The sequence below is a fragment of the Fringilla coelebs genome (assembly GCF_963513975.1).
Source record: "Fringilla coelebs genome assembly, chromosome: 3".
Lineage (NCBI taxonomy): Eukaryota > Metazoa > Chordata > Aves > Passeriformes > Fringillidae > Fringilla > Fringilla coelebs.
In genome coordinates this window covers 68,453,265-68,481,090 of record NC_140030.1, presented here as the reverse complement: position 1 = coordinate 68,481,090, position 27,826 = coordinate 68,453,265, and the positions used below count along the sequence as shown (strand labels likewise).

Below are 27,826 nucleotides of genomic sequence, written 5' to 3'. Positions count from 1 at the left end.
TGAAATTAAGATGATCTTTTCCTTCCCCTTTAGCTGCAAACATTTTTCTCTTCTTGGAATAATACCTTGGTTTCAAAAATTTAATTAAAGTTGTTTTTTTTTTTTTCATATCCAAGACACAGTCAGATGATTTTCAATTTTTCCTGCCATTTCTCAATCTCACAATGAAGCATTTGATTCTAAATTCAGGTCAGCAGCACTGAAAGTTGTTCAGTTACTCATATTTCATGTAAATAACTCATATTCCACTCCAGTAAGAGACAATGTATGCTAGAAAGGTTAAAGAATACTAAAGATCTTTTTTCTTTTTTTTTTTTTTTTTTTTTTTTAGTATTTCAGATAGTATAACCCTGCTTGAAGTGGTAATTCACTAAGTCAACAATCCCACACACTGGTGATTTAAAACCGTTCACCTGTTTTTTGATGCCTAAGAAGACCTGAAAAGACAGAAATTCCACTTGCTGTTGTGGCTTTCTGTGCATCATTGATTTTTTTAAAATCCTAGAATTTAATTTTTTCTTTGGTAAATCTCAGTGCATTATGAGAATATATATTTGTTTTATAAAAAGTCAAACAGAGGACTTTTTGCCTTTTGACGTAAGTATCAACTGGGGAATTTAGGATGTGTGTGGCTTGGTATAAAATGCTCATCTCTCCATGTCTGGATATTTTTATTTGGTTTATTTTATAATTTGCTTCCATTACTTGCACATTCCAGTGATTTTTGGGCTTTTAAGTGCTTTCTGAGCGCAGCCTCCCAGGCACCTCTTCTGTTTTCAGGACTTTTATTAATCCAGTTAGAAATGTGTTGTTGCTTTCTTTTGCTGTAGCAACAAAATGACATTAATTTTGAAGAGAAATGTTTACCTTTTAATTGCCTGCAAAAAAAACCCCAGTATTCTTGACACAACACTCTTTGCAGACTTCCATTGACATCACTGAACATGAGAACTTGGGGAGGAACAAAGGTTTACACCTGCTTATGAGCTGACAAGTTGATGACATTTAGAGGAATGGCAGACAGTATGGTACAATGGCACTGCTGAAAAGCAACACCTCGAAATGTAGCACCTAAGTCTGGTAATCCTTTAAAACATTATATGTTCCTCCCACCTCGCTACCCTCCACACAATGTTTTGGATTGTTTCCAAAAGTGAACTGTAAAGTTAAAGAGAAAATTGAGTTAATGATAGAAATAAACTGATGAAAAGCTTAGAATGGAAGTGGTATGTAGTTTAAAAAAAAAAAAAAAAAACAGCAAAAAAAAAACCAACAAAAAACCAAAAACAAGCCAGAAGGAAACTTTTAACTGAAAGGCAAGAATATGCTTTTGGACTTTGTCTTTCACTACTCTTTGGCCATTCATCTATTGTTGGTTGCTTCACTGTTATGTCTGTTTCTCGCTGTGTGGCTCCCAGCATGTAGGCTGGAATCGCTAAGGGTAATACATTTCAGACCCTAGGTATACATTAGTTGGATCAGCAAAAAGTAAATACTTGCTGAGCAGAGGAAATGTGTATAGAAGAAGCTTACAGACTGTTAAACAGTTTGGATCATTCTAGTTTAGTATCCTGTCTCTGACAAAATATCAAGACCGTAGATATGCAGTAATGGAAACTTAGCCAGCAGTTTAGTTATGTCAGAAAGTCTCTTCTAAAATATGGGTAATTGGTTTTATCCTGGAAGATGAAGTCCTTGTCCTTTTCTGAAAATATTTGCCAAATTACACAAGTCCTTAACCATTTAGATGATTGATTTTTGCCTGCAAGAGCATTAACTTTTCTTTTAAAGATTTTGGCATACTTGCTTTGAAAAATAATTTTATTTTATTGGTTTGAAATTAGTTGACATTTAACGGCATTCAGTGCTGGTGTGAGCAAACGTTAATGCAACTCCTTACAGACTGGGATACAATTCAGAGATCTAATATTCTGCAATGTCAACTGATTTTTTTATGCAACTTATTTTAAAGTCCATGTAGAGGGTTTATTCTTAGATCTTACAGTAAAAGATAAAGGACGTTAGTTTAAGGTGCAACTACAGTTACACAGCTAAATGGCATTGATAACAATACAGCTAACACCCTGATAACAATATAGTTAAAATAACTTGGATCTGATCAACCCAAAACTAATGCCATAGCATCAGACTGAGGATTTAAAAAAAAGAAAAGAGTAGAAGAACCATGTAGCTAGTAAAATTAGTGGGAAAATAATACATGAATTAAAGTCTTTCAATGTGTCGCATTTTGTTTGGTTTCCAGTTTATGTTCAGCAGGTGGTTTCACTGAGTAGCCCTCAAAAATTCAAGATATTCCTCTTGAGCTGTTGCAGCTGAAGTAAAACGCTTGTGTGCGTGTGTGTATGTGTGATTAGCTCCAGTGCCTCTCCCTTGTGCACCAGCTTCTGATTATGTTCAGCAGGACTTTTCTTTCATCATATTGTCTACCTGAGCTGTTTGGTTGCATTGTTTCCTAAGACCTTCAATGTTTGCATTTGCAAGGTCTGTGACTTAAATGTGGATAACGTGTCTCTTTTACTCTCTTCTGATTTGCCACTGGAGTTGTTCCTTTCTTCCTTGCTGCATGTTACAATTTACTTTAAGTATTCCAACATTATGTTCTTGTTGTCATGTATATGCAAATAGAAAACCAGAACGTCAGGGATGTGATTTAATTAGGTCACAACTGCTGTGTTAACTCATCTGGGAACTATCCAGTAATAATCTGTACAATATAGGTCATTCCTTCCATAACAATTTCCAGCTGATGGAAGGCTGCCATGATATAGAGATTGCTGATCCATGATATAGAGATTGCTTCAGCCTACTGCTGAAACTCCACTGTACTTCTCCTATATGGAGATGAGGTGACTAGGAAAAAAAGCATTCTCTTTGCTCTTCCTCAGTTTGTTGCTCCCCCTCATTGCCTTGTTTCTTGACTGCTTTAACAAGCTAGCTCAGAAACAGCTTTACTGGCCCAGATCCCTTCTGTACTATGTCTTAAATGAGGGCTTCTCATGAAATAGCATCACCCGCTTCTTTTCTCAGCTGCTGTCTGAAAGATAGTTCTACCATAATCAGTCTGTAGTGGAGGTAAAACTTCCTGTCTGCCCCTAAAGACAACTATTAGGGTGTGGTCACCCCAGACTAGAAACCCCATGAAGCCTCCTTGGAAGGGGTGGGAATAGCCCAGAGATAGGTTTCTTAGGCCAAAGGAATATGGTTTTTCTAGCTTTGCTTGGATGTGTGAATATTGTTGATTCACAAATCCAGAGATGATATGGTTGTTTAATATAATATTTCTGTTAATTTCATGGGCTGCCACCTTTTCATGTTTTAGGCAATCCTTACAGAAAATACTGCCCATTTTCTGTACTTATCTACACAAAGGTTCTTTCACTTCTATGAAGAGAATATATTGGGATAACTTGAGACTTGAACCTCGAGTGCTTAAAGTTTGAAAAATGCAAATAACGACCTTTCTAACCTGACAGTTCATCAAGACAGATTTTTGAAGTCTTTCAATTTCCTGTCATAGGATTATTCTGTAATTGACTTTAAGAATATGAAATCCCCCATGAACAGTTCTGTTTTCGGCAAAGGATCAATTTCTTCTATTCATAGTTGTGTTGGCCAGGATGATATGAGTGGATGCACGTTAAGGAGAGAGCTCTTGCACACCGAATTAAGAATGCTCTCCAGAGCAACCACAAAGGGTTATGGTGAAACTGCATCAAAAGACCTTTAAAATGCTATGATGTTCTATAATACCCAAGTATTTCAGACCATTTTTATTCTATAAAGAATAAAATTTCAAAGAATAGAAACTGAAACCTAAGTTTGACTTGAGCATAGAAATTATTATGATTACATAAAAAAAAATCCCTGTACCCTGAACCACCTGTATCCCCTGAACCCACCTTCATTTCACTTGCTATATTTAGAGTGTATATTTGTCAATGCACACATATAAATTTTATCTATGCTGAATTATACTCTTAAAGATTAACTAATCTTATGTGTACCTGAAATTTTGTGAAGCGTGTGTGGTTTCCATCTAGATAGCTAAATAATTTTCTCTAGTATTAAGAAAAATTATTATTCCATGAGATAATTGGTATGATTTTCTTAGATAACCCTGACCATGCTTCTTCATGAATTTCACTTATAGAAATGACCCACACCATGACAGCAGACAGGTTACAAGACTGAGGCTGTAATCAATAAATTGTAAAAACCATATTAAGCTTTTAACACAATATTTAGTGGACAACAGTTCTGCACTACTTCCTTATATAATTATAACCTCTTTAAGTAATAATGGTTGCTTAGAAGGCCTCCAGTGAACATGAGGAGAGTTATTATAAAGACTATATAGATTATATTATAAAGATTATATTATAAAGATCTGAAGTCAAGTTGGGCTTTCATATGAGGCTTTTAGCTGTTTATTACAGCATTGAGGCAGCAGCTTTTGTGTCAGCCCACTGCTGTTGAAATTCATTCTACCACTGTATTCTGTGTCTAACAGCACCTTATTATTTCTTCAATTTCAACCATTCAAGGGTTATTTAATATGTTTGAAGCTCACATGTTTGTCTTTTTAAGAGAAAAATAGTTTTCTCTTGGATATGTAACTGGGCCTGGCTCTCCAGTGCACAAAATTACATGGTATTGTTTTACACATGCTCATATTGCCTGTGTCTAGCTGAGCACAGAGCTAGCCATATGTCTGGAGCAGCTTAGCTGGCAGGCATGGGCATGATATCCACGCTAACATGAATTAAAAGCATTAAAGTGCAAGATAGAGAGCCTATCCATTTATGCAAGGTACTCAGCTAACACCAATGCATCTAGAGAACTTCAGCTACTTCAAACCAAGGTTTTGGGAGAAGGTTTGAACTGATTTACAATTGAAATTTTAAAATTAATGGGAAAAACACATGCAACTTAAAAATGCATTTGAAGAGTCACTCTAAAAAATGCTTTGTTTTAGATTATTTTTTTTCTTGGAGTGGCCTGTTATAATACAATATCAGAGGCAAAGAAAAGACACAGTGTTAGTTCTGTTTCTAATGTATTGTCTCGATTCATATTTTATTCTGAATAATATTCTTGAATGGAAATATGACTGATAATATTCACAGCAAAATTTAGGTTCACATAAACCCCAGTCACTGGGTGAGATGTAGCTGACAAATGCTTTGCATGTGATATAATGAAGGTATACCTCTAACCCACATGTCCTGATCTTTGATTTTCAAATGGCTGGAATCTGGCTCAGTATATGCAGTATGGCTTTTTCAGCACAGTATTTTTTTTTGTCACCAGAAAAGCTCCATTTGCCAAGCTAGTTCACTCCTGATAAAATTTAGCACCTAATCCTATGCCATCTTGGATAAAAGATGGTATTTTTATGTCAGTGGAGTACTTGTTTATATCAGAGTAATGCAAAAAAACCTGGAATCAACCCAAAGGTATAGAGGGATCAGGTTGTAGCCTATTGTTTAAGAGATGAATGAGAATAGAAATTCAAATTAAAAAATAATTAAATCAGTGAGGGAAGATCTTGCAGAATGCCTTTTAAATGTAGTATTAATTGTGATCCCTAATAGCCTAATGTTTACAGAAGATATGAGCAACAAGGATTGATTAGGCAAATTTCATCATACCCAACCAATATATCTTAATCTGGACCTGATAAAAATATTTTCTAAAATAAAGCTTTTGAAAGTCTCAGTGCTCACATTCAGCTTTCAACAAAACTATGATTTAATTTAGTTATAGGCATTTTATTTTGCTGGTTTGCAACCTGCTGTTATGAGGCACTTTGTTCCTGAAAGACAGGAATAAAGAAATACTCTCCCATTGAATTAAGCAAATAGAAGGGTCTGGAGCAGCAGTTTAAATTGAGGTTGAAGTAGCAATCTGATATGTGAAGGGTTTATTCCCTGTTAACACATTGAGATCGTTAGAAAAATTTATTTTTCCCAAAATGTTTAAGTACAAAGCTATAGTCCTAATACCTGTGAAATTTAATAGTCTGTGTCACAGTATATGTTCTGTGCTATGTAACAGCATCCAGGTACAGGGTCTGCTGCCATCGGTGTAAACTATGGAAGTTCTGCATTCATGTCACTAAAAATTATGTACAAATGATAATATTGATCATTGTATATCATCACTAAAGTTGTAAAGCATTCCTAGTAGTGGGAGGGAGGGTGTTAAAATTCTCATGAACAAGACAGACTGGCCTGTCAAAACATAATTTTCTGCTCCTAATATTGGATACTTCTTGTTGAGCTTTTGTTGGGAGAAAAAAAAGTGGTGCTTCAAAGGTAGAGGGATTTTTTTTGCTGTTACTGAAGCTGCTAATTTTCATATGGTTGAAGCAATAAAAAGCATTTCTGTTTAATATGAATTTATAGGAGGCAAGGGACCAGGCATGAGGGAGATGACTTAGGATTCAAAACATTGCAAATGTTTGGCAGGTTTTTTTTTTTAGAGGGAAGAAAAAATCTCTTGAGACCTTTGTTTTCTAAGGAACGATATTACAAAATACATAGTTACACAATATAAATTGGCAAATGAAAGACGAGATTAATGATTCTGGAAGCTAATTTAAGCTGGCATATTATCTCCACTTTCTTTTAATATAAGAAAGTTACTTTTCTTCCGTTATAAAAAGGGGGAAAAATAAAAGGACAAGAAGAAATTTCTTACCAGCCTTCAGGTGCTAGATATCTAGAATAAACCTATACTTATTTTTTGCATTTTTTCACTTATAATTATGCAGAACAAGAGACTGCATTGAGGACAGGAAATTATACAATTTTTAAAAAGCAAAGAAAAGGTGAAGAAAGTGATGTAAAGTTATAGTGCAGAGAAGGACCCTCAGTAAAATACATCAATAGAAAATTACACCCCTCACAAGATGCTGTGCATATAAAGTTTCCTAACATCCTTGTGCTGTCTCAATCATCAGGATGCTGGTACTCTTTTATTTTACATCTTTTGTGTGACCTTGTTGAACTGGTTGGTATTCTGTTTGAAGATTAACTCTTGCTTTCAGATTTTGAATACACTAAGGAAATAGATGCAAAGCTTTGGCCTCTTTATAAAACAAACCAAATACTAATATGATTATTCAAATTATTAGCATTCAGGAAGGAAATACTGTTACCTATATATTGTACACGCTTTCTGTATGTAGACAGCAATTCAGGATCGACACTGTGAACAGGCTTACAGCCCTTCAACTCAGTTTGGCTTTAAATAAGACTCATGTCAGATTTAAAGTAGTAGGAGGCACATATAGTCTTTTCTTTCTCTTTTACCTTCTTTCCTTTGGTAGAATGTGCTTAGTTCTAAATTTTATTAGTGAGTTTAATTGAACTAAAAGGTTTCAGCCTGATTAAGAGCTGCTTCTGAAACACAACTGCTTCACAAAAGTAACAAGTTACAGCATTTACACTAACTGTTCTTAATCGCTAATGAACATAAGTGATGCTTAGAAATTTATAAAGCCAAAATAGAAAAGAATATCTGCATTTAAACTTTAAGCAAAATATGTGGTCTATTAAACAGAAGAATATTAAGGAGAACAGAAAATTTTTTCTGCTTTTAAATCCACATTAGAGCAAATCTTCACCTAGTTTGCTGCGTGGGGAAACCAGATACATGTGTGTTTGTGTGTGTGTGTTCAGCATGTCTCAGAAAGGTCAGCCAGGGCGTGTCTGTACCTATGGTTACTTTGCTATTTTTTTGGCCAAGGAAGCCTGATCAAATAATGCTGAGATGAAACTCCTGCTGTCTTAGTATTGCTGATTTGCTTTTGTACACATTTATAAACTAGCCAATGCATCCCAGACAGCAGGCTTGAATTGGAATTATTATGTGCAATGTTTTGGTAGCTGTTTTCAGAATAGAATGAGAAAAAAAAGCTGAATAATCGATAGCTGCTCTTAAAATATTCCTAATAGATCAGATCTATTAGCTAGTGTTGCTGTCAATGAGCCATTTGCAATGTGAATAGCTTATTTTCTTTTTCATATGATTAAATTTGGTTTGGCTGTTAGTACATCCGTTCCTTTCTTCCCTCCAAATAGAAAAATCACTTTCATAGACTCATAGTTGTACTCAAGGGAGCGCACATAAAAGTCTAGTGATTCATTCATCAAATTTCCACATATGATTAAGCAGTGAATTCAGACATCAGTCTGAAGGGATTTTTCTGAATTACCCAAACACTTGAACCAAAGACATTGGAAGACAAGAAAGGAAGAAAAGGAACTAGCCATCTTTCCTGATCCTATTTCCTTTCTTACTTGTCAGAGATGAGCAAGTCTTCCATTGTTTTGAGAAAGATGATGTTATTTAATTCTCCTTCAGGGCCAACATGAGGGATAGGAAACCCAGTCTGAAATCTGTTTAAAGATTTCTGCCTTTTGCCATGTCAGGGTGAGACGGTAGTGTGAACATCACTGTCTTATTTTTAATCATGCTTGAAAAGTCAGGCTGTTAGAAGCAAAGTCAGTGACCTCCTTTACCTCTTTTAATCCCTAAGTTGCATGCCCTTCTTTCCCTCTTCCATGACTCAAAGATCTTCTCTAATACACATTCTTTTCCTTTAAGACTCTCAGAAACAGAATGCATAAGTATGAACCTTTTCACCTGAGAAATGGACACTAAACCATACTTGTTTCCAAATAAATGTTTAATTTTGCAGATAGGTGAAATGAAATTGAAACAGGTCAGATGATTTTCCCAAGGTTGTATGATGCAGAAATTAATTTGAGTATAGGAACAAAAGGCTTTTGATAACTAGTTCCTTATTTGGTTCAAAATATCTATGTGATGTACTGTTAGGAATAGTAACAATGGTATTTGCAGATACTTTGTTTTAAAATCTGCTGAAGAATGAAAAGGAAAATTTGAATGGCTTTCCCAGAGCAAAGACCAAAGATATTTAAGATATTTTCTGCCTGACTGAAGTCTGAAAGGATTGTATCTAGTCTTGGGGCTATGGCAATATCATCCAAATTTCTCTTTGTATTTAAAATGCATGTCCCCTCCTGGAATCAGCCTTGAGTTATGTCTAGTTTGACATATGTAAACATTTCCAAATCAGATATTTAAAGACCATGGCAACAGAGAGGATTTATTGCTGTCCATGTTTTATTATTTGATGCATTTGGATTGGCTTTATTTGCTTTGTCTTTCATGTGTGAAATATGCCATTTTGCCTACAAAAATGACAGCATCAAATGTATAGCAAGCAGGTTTCCATATGTCTTCTAAATGAACTCTAAGCTACTTTAATGCTAAAGAAGGGTAGACCTCTCTGGTTGGAAAAAAAATGGCAACTGTCTTAACTGTTTGATCTGCATGTATAGAAAAAAATATTTGATTTGTGGAGATTTACACCCTGAAGTATTATTGTGTTGCAGCTGATGTCTTGTGCATTGTTGCTGGGCATTAGAAAGGTGTGACATACTAACAATGACAACCTGCTATGCTGCTGCTGTTTCACATTTCACAGGCAGCTAATTTTCCTTACCTCCCAAACTAACTGCTAGGGAGTCAAGCAACCTGTATGAGCATTTCTCTGCTTTCTATAAACCTAGTAATTATATTACAGCTGCTAGACACAGCTGTATGAATGTGTGAGTTTGCAATGGTTGTACAAGTAGTCCTCAGGGAGGTTTTCAGTCACCAGGGAAAAAGCACTGGTTATCTCCTCCTGCTCTCAGAGGATAGTTGGAATAATTGAAGAGCAGTGGAAGTCTTTGCATCTCTAATACATGTTAGTGCTCTTTATCTTTTTTTTTTAATTGAGCGTTCGCTTATATGTATAAATTATGAATTCATTAGTAGGAGTATGCATTTCACTTTGTTTGGCTTCCTGTGTCCTGAGATGTTTTCCTGTGATGGAATTCTGGCTCATTATCTCATATATTAAAGCATTACTTGGGATGGCCATTCACTGTCAAATTCTTTTCTCATCACTGTCGTTAGCAAAATGTTTTGAACATATATTTCCCAAAACAAGGTTTCTTATATAAAATTGTCTTTCTCTGTTTCGTAAATCATTAATAGACTTCATTCAGAGGTCTTCATAAAAAATTAGTGACTCAGCTGATGCCTAAAGATTTCTCTCTTGTTCTTTATCCCTCGCATTCCTCCAAAAATATTGTCAGCTCATTCTGAAAATTCAAATGAGCCTTTGATATAACTTCCCCACAAGCCAGCTGCAGAGCTGTAAGTCTGGGGGAAGAGACTGGGAGAAAAAATGTCCTCCTGATAACATTTGCAGCCTTGCAAAAAGTTGAAAATATGTGACAATAGGAAGGAGTTTAAAACAGTGCAGCTGACTGCAGTGTCAGGGATATTCTTTCTTTTTTGAGTCATTCTGTGGAATCAGAAGATAGATGATAAATACCTTTCCTAGTATAAAACTGTGGGGAAAATGTAATTAAAATGGAGTCTTTTAATCAGTAGTGTTAATCGTTAATAAATCATTTGAAAAAAATACCCAAACCAAACCCACAATGCAACCCAGCCCCCCCCCCCCCCCCCCCCCAAAAAAAAGGCATTTATTGACCAAACACTGAGTTAAAGAACAGAGGGCCATGGTAGGCTCAGAGAGATGAAGAAATTACATGATTAGGTAAGGTGGCATTTGAGTACCAATGTAATGGCTTTAAAAACGAGAATGTTTTCTGAATTTTTTATGTGCTACATCTTTGTTGCTCAACATCTTCAATTTGCTTCAGCAGATGGAAAAATGAATTGCAAATCAGGAGAAAAATGTGCTGTAAAATTTGGTTGGTAAATTGATGTTAAATTTTTAAGATGTAGGCTTTTTTATTCAGCAATATGATTATATATGTAGATGCCTATTTTTCAGGTTGGGCAAAACAACTGGTATATTCAGGTTTGAGGATTAGGGTAAAATTTTCTTGCAGAATTTGTGAGAGTGACCCTTCTGAATGGTTTTATCTTTGTATGTTATTTTCACCATCATAATCCATGAATGAAGATATAACTTCTGTGACTAAAATTACATTTCCATCCATTTAGCTGAAACTGGATTCTTCCCCATAATTAAAGTATTAAAACCGTGATCTATGATTCAGAGAAAATTATCAGAGCAGTCAATAAATAGTAATAGATCAGTGAGCAAAGCACCTACAATTGTATTTCAAGTGTGATTTTTCTATTGCCTTTTTCATAAAATGAGCAATTACCCAGTGGCTTGCATGCTGAGCTTCAGATCAGGAAAACATTTTTTAAATCTCCAGTATTTACAAAACATACAATGAAAAAACAAATTGGAATAATAGTTAACCAAGCAATATATTTAAAACTAATTATTCCATACCTTCCTGTAACATTCCTGAAATAAAATAGAAGCAGTTCAAACTCAGAAATACATTAAATTTTAGTTGCAGTCACAGTCCTCACTCAGTGTGGGAAATATGACCTTTGCATTTCAGCAGTAGCTTTTACTTGAGGAGTAGCTTATGTGTTTGCTGCACTAGTTTTGCTCTCGCTGTGCTCAGAAGGGGTTGTTGGAGTGTTCTGGTAGAGTCACAATGGGCACCTGTTTTCTAGCACAGCCCTTCCTGGGCCAAGTTTTCTGTTGCGTCATTTCTTGTTTAGTACAAAGCAGGCTTGAGTTGTAATATTTCTGTGCAGTCTCCAGTCTAAGCTATTGTGTTGTAGCACAGATCTAACAGAACTTGAAGTTTATTTACAGTCCTTGATGGGCTTTGGCTCTGTGTTTTGAAAACAGCTTTAAACACACAACAGAAAAGCAGTATATGGGTGGGTGTGGCTATCTGGATTTTCAGGGCTGTAGAGAGTGTGTTCATTTAGTTTTTCAAATGGAAAATACTTTGGTCAAAACTAGAAACTGGGATAAATCCCAGATCCCAACTTTACTGAAAAAATCATCTTATATTGTATACCTACTTAAATGTGAGGAGCTCAGAACTGGTATGTTTTTCTATTCTTTTATTTTAGATCTGCTACCAAGAATAATTAAATACTATTTCAGTGTCAAGTACAAAGAAAAAATACATCAGTGAGTACTGAAGCATTTGCTATTTCTGCTTTCTTTGACAGCTTTTTGGAAACTACAGCCTATTTCTGTATGAAACCAAAAATGGGAGAGAAGGAGGTGTCCCCACATTCTTTCTTCAGTATTTGGCATGAATTCAGTTCTGACTTCAAAGACTTCTGGAAGAAGGAAAACAAACTTATTCTTCAAGAAAGGTACATTTGTTTGTTTGTTCAAAGGCTTTTCTCAAAGAATGTTATTGGGAGCAATCGCACAGAAACCAGTCAGCCACACTTCATTAGCACACAGCCTATTGAATGCCTTTTGGAGTTTTCTCAGGTTTTGTTTTTTTAACAGATCATGACACCCACCCTCACCACTCCAACCCCCCAGTCATCCTAAATTTTGAATGGAATTTTAATACCAGTTTGTGCTAAAGTTTTTTGTGTCCATTACCTGAACAGTGTTTTTGGCAGAGCAGGTACTACTATGCTACTATGAATCCAAGCAATGGAAGACTTGGTTTAGGCCTGAAAGTTGATTAAAAATTTTCATTAGCATATTTAGTCAAAGAAGTCAAGGCATTAAGACATGGCATATTGTAAATATTTGTTTGACGATGTTGGGAAAAAGGAAGACAGAAGGAATAAGTCAATTAACCCTGTGTTAAAAAAGACTTAGACTGAATCATATTGCAAATCGCAGCCTGGGTGATGGGGTACACAAGAGCAAGTGTGGTATAATATGGCATAAAGAAATGAGACAGGAGCTTTGAAAATCAGCCGTGGTGTCTGGTCCATGTTTTAGAAGAGTTATGAAAACTCTACTCATCTGCAACGCACGGTCCATTGTGGTCACCCTTTGTAAAAATTATGCCAAGAATTAATCTGTTATTTAAAAAGTAATAAATGTCATATCAGGAAAAATTAAACATATGCAAACATGTAAATTCTAAGCATTGTTATATAATCCTACAGCTGTTAGCAGCTTGAGTTGAAGCTACATCTGAGTGTAAACATTGGTGGAATTGAAGCTTTAGACTCATTAAATTATTGACATCAGCCTGTTATTAAGTAATTTGACAAGAACAGGCCCTTTTTCAAGAATTCTCATCCTATGTAATTGTCACAGATATCTGACTACTGGTTTAGAAAGTTACTGAAGACTTTCCTGAGGTGCCTACATAGTCAATGTCATGTATTCTGTATATATTTGCTGTAAGTGGCTACATTTTGGAACAAGAAGTCTCACAGTGAAAAAAACTGGATTCTGCTACTATAGCAAGAGCATGGTGCAAATGTTAACACAGCACAGCAGATCTCTGGGGATCTTGTTCATATTACCGACTGTCTGAATTAATTTTATGTAATTAAGTATATTTCTTTGAAACTGATTTAACTGACAGTTAAATAATATCTTTGATTTCCTATATAGGGATTTAGCTGCCTAGTTAATACAAGTTAATTTAGTCTTGTATATTTTATAAAAAAGGATTTAAGCAAGATGTCCTTTTATTTCAAAATACTAAGCTATTTTTCTTTTAAAAAAATCCAAAAATCCTCCAGAGGGTTCTCACAGGAAAATGGGTTTCTTTAAAAAACATTAACTAAATTAGCGCAAAGCTTCTTCCTCCTTAAACATCTAAAGCTTAAGAGAAGAATGGGATTGAGATACAATCATTTGACCCTCTTTAAGTGTCAGTGTATGTGTATACTAAGAAGATGTGTTGAAGCAGCAGAGAAAAAAGCTGTCTGCCAGCCTGCCCCTTCTAGGGCAAGGGTGGTTTTAGCCTGAGAGGAACTGAACATGCATAACCTACAAAATGCCTGCAGGGGCAAGATGCGACAGGGAAGGGAAAGGGCAGTGAGAAGGGTGTACAGTAGGCAAAGGAACTGGGAGATCCCTTGGAAGAACAGCAGGGGGATTGTTGTTCAAACCTGGGCTTGGAACTGGTGGGTTGAAGGAGGCTTTCCCAGTGGACAGACAGGACTGTGTAACTTTAGTTCCGGAAGTCACTGAAATTAAGACTAAAAATAATACATCCTGAAAGTCACAAGTAGATTTTTGGTTTGAATTTTAACTTTTACTTGCCTCATCAAGTTTAAATCTTCTGCTCTATTTCATTTGTTCAGGTGAGGCAGGGTTTAGACTTTGGGGACGTTTGATGTCTTCTTGTGCTCAACTCTTAGATCTTTGGTACAGTGCTGCTCTGTCAGGTCCGGCAAAGTGAAGCTCTCTTCATTGCATTTTAGGAATTAGAATGTTTTGGCCAAATTAGCAGTAAGAGTAATAGTTTTTCAAGTAAGACATATAATTTTCCTGAAAATTAAGGATCTTTAGTTTAACGACTCTCTTGCCAAAGCCTTTGCACAGACAATACCTTTTCTCCAATCATAGTTCAACCTGATATCTGAAGTTGTCTTTTAGGCTTTTTACCTTGATTTTGCATTTCTGTCACTCCTAATAAAAGACAAGATGGTGTGCTGTGAAGGTGTCTTGGTATTGAGAAATAAAAGGAAAAAAATCTCAGTGGAAAAATACATGTTGCCCAGAGGTGTAGGAATATACATCATGATTGTTTTCAAAATGTCAGCCTAGATCAAGAGATTTGTAGGTGACAAAAATCTGAAAACTGCCTATTGCCACTAAAATATAAATAATTATTTCAAGAAAGTAGATTTTCCCCTTTAGGTAATGTTCTTGGAATTTTTTCTGCTGATAAATTTGAGGAGCGGGCTAAAACATTAATGATGCGATGAACTTTCTATACTTGTTCATTGGCAGCAAAATCAGGACATGGTGAGACATTTTCAAAGACTGTGATATGCCACCTTGGAGAGCTATTGACCAGGTTTCTGCCTCATGAAACATAATTTATTTACAATAATTACTTGTAAAATGTATAGCTTTGTTCCCTTTTTAGCTTGATCATCTTTATCAAGCCCTGGTTGCTTTGGGTTTTTCTAGAATATTTTGTATCCCAGTTTCCATATGGAGTACTAATAGAGGCTGTTCCTCATTTAGTCTCTGCAAATATGTGTCTTACTTACTCTTTTACAATAATTTAACCAAAGGATTTTCATTGATGGTATTTCCAAAGGTGGTACTATATTTTGTTAGTGATAGGTTAAGCGTGTATGTTCTAACAAAAGCAGTCAGACAGTTCTTATTTTAAACAGTTTTCACTTGGCATTTCAACATGCATATTGGTTTGCCAGGCATTTATATGCAAAAGATAAACATTGAAGTGTCAGACTTTGTGTTTCCTTACTAGAAGATGAGAAAAGAAAAATGGTGCAAAGTTAAAAACAATTAATTTCTGAAGTTTTCTACTGCTTTCACTCTTCTCTCACTTGAAGTAAAGCAAGAACTGGAAATACCATCTGTAGGAAAAATTATACATTATAAACTTTTAAATACAGTAGAAATAAAAAGAAAAAATGCATCTGAAAATTACAGTAAAAGCACAGGTCTGCCTAGAGGCTTTCTGAGCAGTACTATTTTTTGTGGTCACACTGCAGTTAAGGTTAACTAGATCATTCCATTAGAAATTGATATTGGGTTGTTTATAAACTTTTTGATGATATTTTGTGGAGATTGATACTTCTTATGATATATCTATCCTAAATATATATCCTTTAAGTGAAAATTTTCAAATACTACTTCTTTCTGATTAAGCGACTTTAAAAAAATCCAAAACAAACAAAAAGCCTGCCAAAAAAAAAAAAAAAGGCAGAAAAGCCCACAAGAAAAGGAGAGCCATAATCAAACTTTATGGGGCAATTTTTGAGTTTTTCCAGTTGTGATGTTGTTGTCATTGCCCTTCAAATATATTTGTACTGTGTCAGTCATAGTCTATGGTTTTCATTCAGACTTTGAAAACTCTTGAAAATTTTACTGTCAGTATAGCCTGCATTTTGTGCTTAATCAGCAAGAAAGACTACAAGAGCTGACACATTTTCCCTAATGTTTTTTTTTATGTTGTTTGAAAACAGAGAGTATGATTTTGAAATTCACAAGCTTCCTGTTCAGCACCCTTATTATCGATACATGAATTTGAGGTGTTGCATACCTACAGATGCACATTGCTCTCTGAATGCAGAGTCAGATAATGCACAGCTGCAGTAACAGCTCTGCAAAAGTCTCCCCTTCTTAGGAAAACTCTTAGGCAATCAGACCACCAATGTACAAATGCCTAGTTTTCCCTCCTGTTTTGAGAAAAAGTGTCTTTTACGTGCTGATCTATAAATGTATCAACCTTTTGCTCATTGATCTCTTTTCTTTAGCCTCTAAAAACATTTCTTTACATTTGTGAGTTAGATGTAGTCAATCTGAAGTACACTATTCCAGTCTAGTACTTCTGTGAGAGCAAGAAGTATTTTTATTTTTCTTGACATCCAACAAAGGCCCACAGAATTGTTGCCCAGACCCTACCAGGAAAAGATATCCTGTCCTAAGAATGAAAGATAAAAAGAGCTCATGAAGCAACATCCCAAGAGGGAAGTCTTGAAATGTTCTAAAAAATTAAAAAGTTAAGCAACTGCTGGTCCTGGAAATAAGATATAAAAATACAGTTATTTGTCAGAAAATCTCATATTGCTATGGACAACAATGATTCATCTTTAGGACTGCATCTTTTCTTTATGGCCATGGAATTGACCCTGGCTCATTACGGTAGCAAAAAGCAGTGAGTCCTTCCTTTAGGAAATTTTGTTTTAAAGTTCCATTGCTGTCAAATGTTAGTGTCAGTATCATCAGGTCACAGATACCAGTTCAGATCTCACTAGAAAAGGACCAGTGATATGGCAGAAGCTCGTATGCAGGGCCACAGCTCCCCCTTCCCTTTCTCTGGGTGCGAGTGAGGCGCTAACACTTGTTAGTCCTCTCCAACTCTGGATGTGCTTCCCTCTCTTCAGACTGTTTGCTGTTCTAGAGGGCCTGTGAAACTTGGCAGAGATTTACCTTGTGTTAGTTGTGTTTCTGGATGGGAGAGCTGGAGGAGGAAAGAGCGAGGGACGGACAGAGGTGCCCTGTAAATGTGGGTATAAGGTACACAAAGGCCCTTGCCTTTACTAAGAGTTTTGTTGCTGAACAGAGGCTGTGTCAGGGATGCCAGCAGAGGAGAGTTCATAAGCAGGATCAACACGATGGTAAAATTCTGTAAGTCCCTGATATCTTGCATCACACTAAGCTTGAGAATTTCTTTTGGCTGACTTTATTCAACCCTTTAACTCCCACGATAAATCTTTGACACATTAAAAATAATCTATACACTCAGAAAAATGCACTCGTCTCTCAAATGCTGAAGTTGCCCATTCCCGTAAGAATAGCAGTTAAGCTGGCACCTGGTGTGTCACACTGTGTATATCTAGATGAAAGGGAGATTCCTGGCCAGCGTGTCTCCACAGCTCATTGATCTCCCTCTGCAGAAAGACTGGTATGTCTCCCTACAGACTCCTCGGCAGGATGATTTAAAACTTGCTGTTAAGCAATTTAAAGTCTGGCATGGGATATCTGTACATTGCACAGTGAGGAGCATATTGGTAAGCTGCCACTTCTGCTTGCAGAGGAGGGCATTAAATCCCATAGCACGAGCAATGTCCTCTCAGAGTAATTTAAGGGATATTTTTTTAATGCTTATAATATGAACCAGTGAGTCAGACTTGAGAGTGAGACATCGAGGGACATGGGAATAGGTACTTGCAAAGAAATGCAGAGATGGAAGAAAAGAGAAGAAAAATGTATATGGAGCTGCAACATGAGAAGGAAATGATGAACATGTGGAGTATGTTTAGTGGGGTCACATTTTGCTGGGCATGTTCCTGTAATGCCAACTGAAATCTCCAAGTGTTATGTTAGTGAGTAGTCATGGACAGATACATTTGCTGACGTCTCTTGGAAGCTTTAATCTCAATGTGTTTATTACACTCTAACCAACTGAGCTGCATGCTGGTAGGCATGGGTTTACAACTCAGTTATAATGACATTTCAAAACAGAAGACGATTTTACAGGGCATTCAATTGAATAATTACATGGATCTTCAGTTTTTGGGAGTATTTCAAAATTGTTAACCTGAATAGCTTTCTGATCAGAATATACTGTTAGGGGCCCTAGAAATCTACTTTAAAAGCCTAAGCACACCAAAGATTCAGCAGCTAGCTCTGAGGCAGTTCCTCACAAAGACACTGTTTGCTGTCCAGATAAAAGAGGTTGCTCAACATATATGGTTTGTTTTCTTCTTCCTTGGGCATTTTTGGCAATTAGTTTTTCTGTTTGGTTGGTTGGTTTTTTTTTTAATTAATACGTCATCGTACTTTGGTTAGGGGAGGTGAACAGAACTTTCATTTCTTAGCATTGCTTTTGAGGGAAAAGTTTGTGAGGAAAAGAAAGCATTTGGAGATACATTTCTCAGTCAGGATCTTTGGTAGAAAATCCTTTTGAATACCTTAGTCTAACATTTTTAAGCAATCCTGTGTTTTATAAGACAGAAAAAATATTTCCATTTACAGCTGCGAGCCAACTGATGCTTACAAATATTAAACTTAAACAAAGTGAAGGATATAGTAAAAAACTAGTTCCAAATGTGTAATATTTCATAAGTTTTTGAGACTTGTGTGAGGTTGGATTCCAGAATGGTCCCCATGTAAATAGCAAAGAGTTCTTCAGTGGTATCTATCTGGTGATGGTGTTGTACCATGCTGGCACATTATTTTGCATCCTAGTATGTGTATTTTGCATAAGACGGTAACTAACAGTCATCATTTCATAATGAAGCTTACAGACTGTTTTTATGGCTGTAATGTCAGACTGGGTGTGATAGTCAAAGCTGTGGTGATAGGATACCATTATTTCTACCATGTGATCTTTTCAATCTCTTTTTTAACCTTTTCCTGTTCACCTCTTCATTAAAGAATGATATTTGTCTGTGATAAAAACAGGGTCTGCATATTCAATAGTTACTTGCATGCTGGTAAAAATAATTATATAATTAAAAAATTTAAGCAGAACTTTTGTTAGGCATTATCCTTATACTTGTTAGGGGTTTTATTCCCAAGCAAAAGGATCACTTTGGCATTTGAGCTGCAATAAAGCATGGTAAGGTTTTACAAATGAGCAGCATTTGTCATTAAATATTAGCCCCCAAACATTTGAAATGCTCACAAAGGCTTAAAACCTACTGTAACCCAGACTGATCCTGAACTACCGAAGGTGTGAACTTCCTTGCTCTCCAGCAGTTTGCCAAACCAGTGCGTGGCAACATCCATTAAATGTAAGTGCATGGCTCTGTGCATGTCTCATGCAATCAGTATAGGGAATAGTCTAATATCAGGGGGTTTTTCTTACACACTTGAGAAGAACCTAACTGTGTCTGCAGTAATTTTTGAGTTGTTACATAATGACGGATGGGGACTTTTTAACTCATGCAGCAAAGTTCAAGACCTCTTACTTTCCCATCTCATGCACTGGAGATTTCTTAATGTTGTGGCTCTCCAGCTGACTTCAGGTTTTTCTATTTTCACTGATCCCTTCTATTCATTCAGTTCTCATATTTGCTTGTATTTGGTAGCTATCAATTTTCCAATGTAGTAGCCCCAACATACCCATTATAGCAACTCTTCTGTCCAGGGTGTGTTTCCATATTCTCATTAAGAATCATCTTCTCCATGTAGTGTGTTTACTGAGACTTTGCCTATCCTTTTCTACACGTTGGGTTTTTGCCTTCTTTTACCCCATATGCTGCTTAAAAGCATTTTACAGCTAACACCGAGTTTCAGACTCCTGTTTCTTTTGCTTGCTGATTATGTTACCAGTTTTACTTCACTTCTAGTCTTCTTCCCTTTCCTTATCATTTCCTGTTAGATTTCCTAACCAAATAGCCCAAATGTAGCTAGCTTCTTTGAGAGCAACCTGGCTTCAGTTCCAAGAAAAATAGTGGAAGGTGATGACTAACTTTTCTTAGAATAATTTCAATCTTGATATGTAAAGTCTGTAGAAAAGTGATTTTCATCTTGCCTGAAGGTAGCCAGGAACAGCCTGCAATACTGGCCACTCTGACAATTTAATGACAAAGGTCATGAAATGTATTTAAGTGGGGATATGTATGTTTGCATTTTATTACAAACATAGCCATTCTTTAACAGTTCAATTCTTTTATTTCATTACATTTTCAATGGGAAATTCTACTTAATTTTAAAATTATAATCTTTAAATCATGTTTTGCACAGTATTCTCTTTATTTTACTCACATCTGTATAGCTCTTCACAGACAAGAGCAGAACCCCTACATCATCAAGAGTATGATTGCCAGAGAGAACCAAGGGAAACTAAATACTTCTGAATTATAATACTTTCAGAATATTTTTTGGTGTTTGGTGAAGCACAGTGAGACTGTAAATGGGAAAGTCTAATTTTCATTTTAGTTGGCCTCAAAGCTTTATTTTAGGCCCCTTTGACATGATACACACTAAAAAAAATGTGAAATGTATTCCCCAATGTCTACACTGTTGACAGAGGAGGTATCTTATTCATGGTCCTGCTACAGATTATTTTCTATGTTAAGTGGCCAGATTACAATGTTTTAATCTCTTTGTGGTCTTCTGGGTGAAAATATGATTAATCACTGTGTCCTTCCAACAGCCACTGTCTGCCTCATGGTCCTTGAATTAACCATGCAAGGAACTGGCAGGGATGTCAGGATAGTTTAATACATTATCTCTCTGTTGGTAGGCTAAAGTTAGATTTCATTAGTTTGTTTGAGGGGACCAGGTACATTACAGTGTACTTCTTATCTATATAAAGTCTTTGCAGTCAGTTACTGAATCATATCTGTGTCATCACTTCAAGCCTATTGGCATAAAAGTAAAAGGTCTACATTTTTTTATTCAACTTTTATGTTGGAAACTGTAATTTTCCATTATGTGTTTTATGTTTTGGTTTCTCCCTTAGCAAAAAATATTTTCAATATTTTAGTCAATGAACAAAATATAAGAACATTACCCTGACAGAGTTTAAGGAGAGAGTTTTAAAGTTTTCTGCCCTTGAAACCTGAAAGACATTTGGCATTTGATAATTTAGTGGGGGATTTTTTTATTTGTTTTTATATGTGAAGGTACTATTATTATTATAAACAAGTTTAACTCAATATTCAACCCAGACAAAGCTACATAAAATATTTTGGCAACACTCCTTTTATTTAACTGATAATAAGCACTTGGTAGTATAAAGAGTATTGGCCTCAGCCTTGTTTTGTGTTAAAAAATGCAGAATATCTGCAGAAAAATGTCTTTTGGGTTTCATAAACTATACTGGCAACTGTGAAAGTAATATCTGTCTGAGTTTATCATGGAAGTTTCTGCGAGCAGCTCTGCTATCTAAGGCACAACTTTCCAGTCCTCTCACTGTGGTTACATTTGTCATGTCACAGTGCTCGCTAGTGAAGTGTAAGGCAACCAAGCCTAGATGGAGCCAGTAAGAAATGAATCTGTCTGCCACACATACTTCAGACAAAATTATTAATGTTTAGTGGCAGGGAAGTGGCTACCCCTTCAATGGATTGAATGATGACAGAAAGTCTCAAAGCCTTGATAAGGTTGTGGCCAGGCTGGCTTTTGGTCTAGAAGGTAGATAAAAACACTCTGTCTTTTGGGGTTTTAAGCATGTCCGGTTTCTTTTTCCTGTGTGCATGCTGAAGTGAAACTTGCTTATTCATCTTACAGGCTGTCTTTAAACTTAATCATAATTTTTATATGTTTGTCTCACAATAAATATGAGGTACAAGGAGGTGATAGGGTTGGAGAAAAGTTTTTATTATGATGGAAATAAGTACCTACTTATTTTGTTAAAGCTGACCATTGATAGATGCAATCTTATTAAGTAGCAGATTTCAGGACTATAATTCTTAGGCTCTGTAAGTGACTGGCTATTCATTCCCTTGTATATTTTTAGTTTAATTTTCTTTTTTAACAGATCCACTGGTTGACCAATGTTCTATATTCCCTACATGTTTTCTTATTGTTCAGGCTATTTGGAAGTATGTTCTTTCTGAAATAATGAGAGAAATGCTTTAGCCAAATCTATTATTTAAGGAGATTCAAGTGATGATCACTCTTAACAAGTATTTATAGAATCTGCCCTGGGCCTGAATAACTCTGCTCTTCAGATTACTACAGTAAGAGTTAATCAACTCTCTGGTTTTCTAGGTGGGAAACTCTAGTTTTTGTAGAATTATGTTCTCACTAAGACAAAATCAAGAAAATACTTGGGAGAAGAATAAGAGGCAAAAATTGCTAAATGTAGCACAGCTGATGTTTTCTTTTCTGCCAAACTAATATGCTCACTTTTGAGCCAGAATTGGCATAAGGTGGGACAGGGATTGATAGTAAATGAACCAAAGTCATTTTGCCAAAATAAGGTGATTTTGAGAAGTGGTTGTAAAGTATGAGGTGGGACAGTTTGAGCATCAGTTTAGCAAAGTTTAGCACACTGCAAGCTTGCAGGTCATTCCCACCACACTTATCAAGTTAAGGATACCACCTGGCTTCTCCAAGAGCACACCTTGTCTTTTCCACCTCCATCTTCCTCTCACTCTCAGATCATGCCTGGAAGATCTGTCCTGCTTCTGAAGATTTGGTTGCCTTTGAGAGTGCTGGCTCTGTGAGGGGACTAAAATCATCTCTAACAGAAAAGTATTAGTAGTGAAGAACTAAATAGTTTAAGTAAAAACAGATTTTCAGAACAATAAATCAATCTATCACATGCCTGCTTTTGCTTAAGGGTTATAATTCTCAGGAACTGGGGAATACTCACCTTCCTCAGACTTTTCTTCTACAGTCTCCCCAGTGGCAGCCTATTTTTCCACAGAAGGCCTGACAATTGAATACCCACCCCTTTTCTAGGAATATCTTTTTAACTGTTTTCTTGCTCTTTTAGCTCTGCACATTGGCACAGTGGTAGTGTCATATTGGACTGGAGCTTGGAAATATGTTGTTGTGTTTCTGTTGTTTCTCCTTTTGTGACTGTTGGGAGTCTTGTGCTGTTTTCTCCAAAAATCCTTTTTTCCTCCTCCCATTATTGACTTAGGTCCATTAGTTTCTTCATAAAGCTCCATCAACTCACCACAGTTGAGTTAACCCATAATCAGTAGTGTTCATGCAATTTTTGCACTTTTTTGTCTTAGATTATTGTCTTGTGCCTCCATGCTGCTCAGGGTCCCACTGAAGTCAGTGGAAAGTAGTGCAGGAAAAGCCTGAGCAAGAGGAAGGTACATAGGGATTTGCTTGCCATTGTGAGAAATATGGTTTGAACCAGCCGTGAGCTGACAAGCAATGTGCTTTTGCCTAAATATTGTTAGTTTCATGGAAAGAGGAAAAAAAACATTTGTGGCCAATAGAGAAAGCCTAAGATGACAAAAACTTGCCAGTGGCAATTATTTTCCAACTGGACTGACTATTGCCCTTACTTCAAAGTAACCTTTTATCTGCTTCTCTAGATCACACAGTTTAAATGGTGCTGATGCTCCTACAAAACACATCCTTTTCTACTTCCAGAAGGATTAAGTTATTTTAATTTTATATTTAATAAAATCTTAATTAAGCTGAATGATCAGCCTTCACAAAATATATTTGCACACTGTCAAAATTGCTAGCCACAATCACTGGTTTATGATTTGGCCCTGTGGAAAGCTAATAGTTGCCTTTGCCTCTATTTCACCAGTCTGCTGGCTTTTCCTTTTTAGCTAAAGCTGTAGATTTATACAGTTCTCTGTGCTTCCAGATTTAATGTGGTCACAAACTAAACCTCCTTGAAAGGAGCCTTTGGTGTGCTATCTTTACGTTTCTCAGGGCATTCTTCTTGCTGAAGAAGCACATGTATGGGTCACATGGGCTTCACTGAGTCTCTGTCCAACCACTTGGATCTTCCTGCACAGGGAGCAGGATGTGAGCCAGGAGGCTGTGAACTGTCCCAAACCCACACAATGAGTCAGGGATATGGTTGGAACTGGAACTGAGTGGCTGCTAGCTCTCAGCCTTAAGTGCATTAGAGAGTAATGCTTCTCATCTTCTGTATTTCCCTTGGTATGAATAAATAGGCTCAAACTCCAAGGAATTTCATAAAAGCTCCCAAAACCTTGAGAAGCACAACCATACTATTGAGACCAGCACCTTTTACATAATACTGGAAATTTGGGAAACACAACCTTAAGATTGTCACTTATCAGTCTGGAGGTTGTGGATCATTTTTTAAGTGCTATCTCAGGGAACACAGAAGTTCTGACTTCCTCCTTCACAGGGTGGCGTGTTATTAACATTTCGCTGTTTCAAGCAGAGAGAACCTTTCTTCAAAAAGCTGTTTCTCTAATTGAAGCAGAATATGTAGAGATGTTACAGTGACAGTGACACTTAATGGGACCTGGTCTTTAGAAAAGAGTTGCATTATCAAGGGTCCCTCACTGTGTGAGGATTTCTGTTTTGAATTAACATGAGACCCACAGGGAGCTGTGTTGTCTCGTGACCTGGTATGTTAGCAAGCAGTGGGTAATCCATCCTGAAAGGGCGATGTTTTGGTGGGACAAAGACTGGAATTGAAGATTCCCTGGTATTTCCCAAGAATAACATCTAGATCTGTGAGAACTGATTTGGTAAATATTTTTTTACATTACATATGCTGCCATTTGCATGTTGAGTAGTCTGAATACCTGCATATATTGCACTGCTTTGATAAAACAGTCATTTTGATAAACTCAATAGTACTTGTATAGTCCCTGTACACATACAGGGATTTGATACTAATTTGCATGTAAGGTTTCATTTTGTTATTTAAATGATGTCTACAGTGAGGGGAACCAGCTATACTTGTATTTGAAAAAGAGGAAATTATATGATAGATGTGCTATTTTATATCTGACTTTGTAACAGTGGCTTTTGATAGGTTGGAATGTGTCTGACTATTTAGAAAAGATCATGCAAAGATCAATGTCACAGAGTTTTTTTTTTCCCTTCTTTGGAGAAAAGTAGACATGAAGCAGAAGAAAAATTGTTATAGAGCAAAGATAATGTCTTTGATTTTTTTTCCATTCTGCATCATTCCCATAAGTTTCTATTTGGAGCTATCACCACGTTTCGGCTGCCACTTTTACTGAATCTACTTAAATTCATTTTAAAGGTGAATTACTTGGCTTCTTGACATTTTTGTTCTAGATTATGCAGCAATCTATCTGATTTGCAGTCAGAGAGAAAGCATTGCAGCTTGAAATAACAGGTTTCAAAGCTTTTTTTCCCCCTGACCTGTGCCCATGAAGGTCTCCCAACACTAACAACATACAAGGCCATCAAATGAAGAGGGCAGGTTGTGGAAGTGCTGGAAAAGAACTGACATTTAAATTTATTTTTGAAAATATAAATTTGAAACTTATGAAAACAACAAGGTGTGTCTGGTAAAGTAGAATAAAGTAGAGGTGAATATGAAGGTGTTTTTTTTTAATGTGCTTAGCAGACTGAGCTGGAGTTTTAAAAATTAATTAATTTTCAAAATTTTGGCCCTTACCATACACACACAAATATTCAAAAATAATAGTAACACAAAGTTGGATTCTTAGTGTGTAGCCTCAGTGAAATAACAGACATACTAGTGGTCTGGAGATGAGCTGCAAGGAACCAGCCAAGGATATATGATTTCTTAATATCATTCAACTGTTCTTTTTTCACTCTTGGATAATGGTGAAAAGTGAGACTAAGTGCCATCTCAAGTGCATATTTTTGGCTAGATCAAGCCAATATAGGATTTATGTTTTTGTTTTCTACTTTCTTATTTATCAATAAAATTCTCATCTCTCATTAAAAAAATAAAGATCTCATATGATTTAATGCTCTCTTATAGAAAGTGTTTATCTAAGTCTTTGCAGCTCAGAGAATTCATGACAAAAATCTGTATTATCAGTATTCCAGCAATCATGTGTGTTTACAAGGCTGATGTATAAAATGAGTGAAAATTGTAAAGAAACATTTTACAGTGTGACATTGAACTCATCAGCTGGATTCTGGCAGACTCCCAGGATGAGTGTAGTCCTCTGCCTTTCACTGTTTGTTTCCTAGCTGCATGATGAAAAAGGACATTTCTCGCACCAAAAATGTGGTGGCCGTTCACAAGGCCCTAATTTGGTACCGTTTGCCATGTTAGGGAGCACTAAGAAGGAGACCCTTACTTTTAGAACCTGCTCCTCTCTTTACATCCAAGCAGCCAAAGTGCATTCATCCCCAGTGGTCATGTAAGCCTTGAGGTTCCTCAGCTTTGGAATTAAGGAGATGTGTGCAATCACATGCATCACCTTGGGTTAAAATTTATGTTCCATGGTAATTTTCTTTTTTTGTTGTTGTTGTTTTTAAAGTTTGCGAGTAAAGACTGGAAATTTAGGTTAACTAAATTTTGCCATTTTAAATACAAACAAAAATGGGTGGAGGGGAACACAGCTTGGTAACAAACTTTGTTTAAACTGTAATTGAAGTACCAAGGGTTGGGATAGATGAAGAAATATTTTGAACAGTGAAAAAAGAAAAGGAGCTTTCTTAGCAATATGTGCATGAATGCTCTGAAATATAAACTTCGTATCATCCAGTGTTTTTTAAACCCTCATACATTTGAATCTTCAGCTGCAGTAAGCACTGATTGCTTTTGTAACTAGAATTGATTACACAACTGGTTATGCCTGTCCGTGCAAGCGCCGGGTATGGCTACACCAGCCCTGGAGTGCAAGAACTATTTTGTAGAGCATGCTAATGAATATATGGAGAATAAAGTTATCCACTTGTGTCCTCAGGCCTTAACTTGTACTGCATTGTCTTTGTAAATGCTGTTGGTGTACAGGAGTATTTATAGGTTTTGTCTCTCTTCAGAGTCAAAGAAGCAGAGGAAGTCTGCAGGCAGAAAAAGGGGAAGTCGCTGTACAATATTAGACCAAAACATGACTCTGGAATTGTAAGTAAAATTTGTAGCAATGCTTCTGTTTATATCACTTGTTTTATCTTTTTCTCTTTGCATTTTATAAGTAGGTTATTCTTGATGTATGTTTTTGTGTTGGGTTGTTTTTTTTTGTTTTCTTCTTCAATGTTAAACCATTTCCTTAAAGGTGTTAAATTAACAAACTTGAAATCTGCCTATGAATATTACTCCACAAAATAGGTGTAGCACAAGCAAGAGCAGTCTATTACTGTCCCACTGTGCCAATCTGTTTTCTTGCCAGTCTTGGTGTAGGATGCACATGGAAGGCAGAAAGGCAGTTTTGGTCTTCCAGCTTATTCTGTTTGTATTCATTCTCTTTTCTACAGATACAGCATCAAAGTAAGAATTTTGATAGTTAGACATTTTTCAAGCTGGATCACTGTGTCAAATACAGTGTTTTCTGATCCACTGATATAGATTTTTTTGGAATAGAAACAGTAGAAAAAGATAATACTGTGCTTTCACCATTCTTTTGAAAACAAAAAACTTCAGTGATAACAGAAGAGTAATTCTGGTCATTTAATGAAACTTTTCCCCTATGATTGCCTAACCATTGTAAGGATCGTGACCGATTTTACGGAAAAATTATTCGGGTACCTCACATTTAATTCATAACTGTAGCAACTGGCCATCATTTATGTTTGAAAAATATTAGAAGATTTTTTTCATCTGTCTGTGTCCCTCTCTGTGTCCTCTGCTCCCCACCACCCCAAGACATGACTTAATTATTTCGTGCTTTGTAGTCATAGCTGTATAGTCATATAATC

At 36.2% G+C, this 27,826-nt stretch overlaps 1 protein-coding gene across 1 annotated transcript in view; it reads left to right on the top strand.

Annotated features, from left to right (window-relative positions):
• The window catches only part of FMN2 (formin 2), a gene marked incomplete at both ends in the record, with an annotated part of 159,221 nt that overhangs the window by 123,646 nt on the left and 7,749 nt on the right, over nucleotides 1-27,826 (top strand). Inside the window, 2 exons of the mRNA XM_084202637.1 lie at nucleotides 12,130-12,279; nucleotides 26,954-27,035. Coding sequence (XP_084058763.1) covers nucleotides 12,130-12,279; nucleotides 26,954-27,035 — 232 coding nt within the window. The remainder of the gene's footprint in view (nucleotides 1-12,129; nucleotides 12,280-26,953; nucleotides 27,036-27,826) is intronic.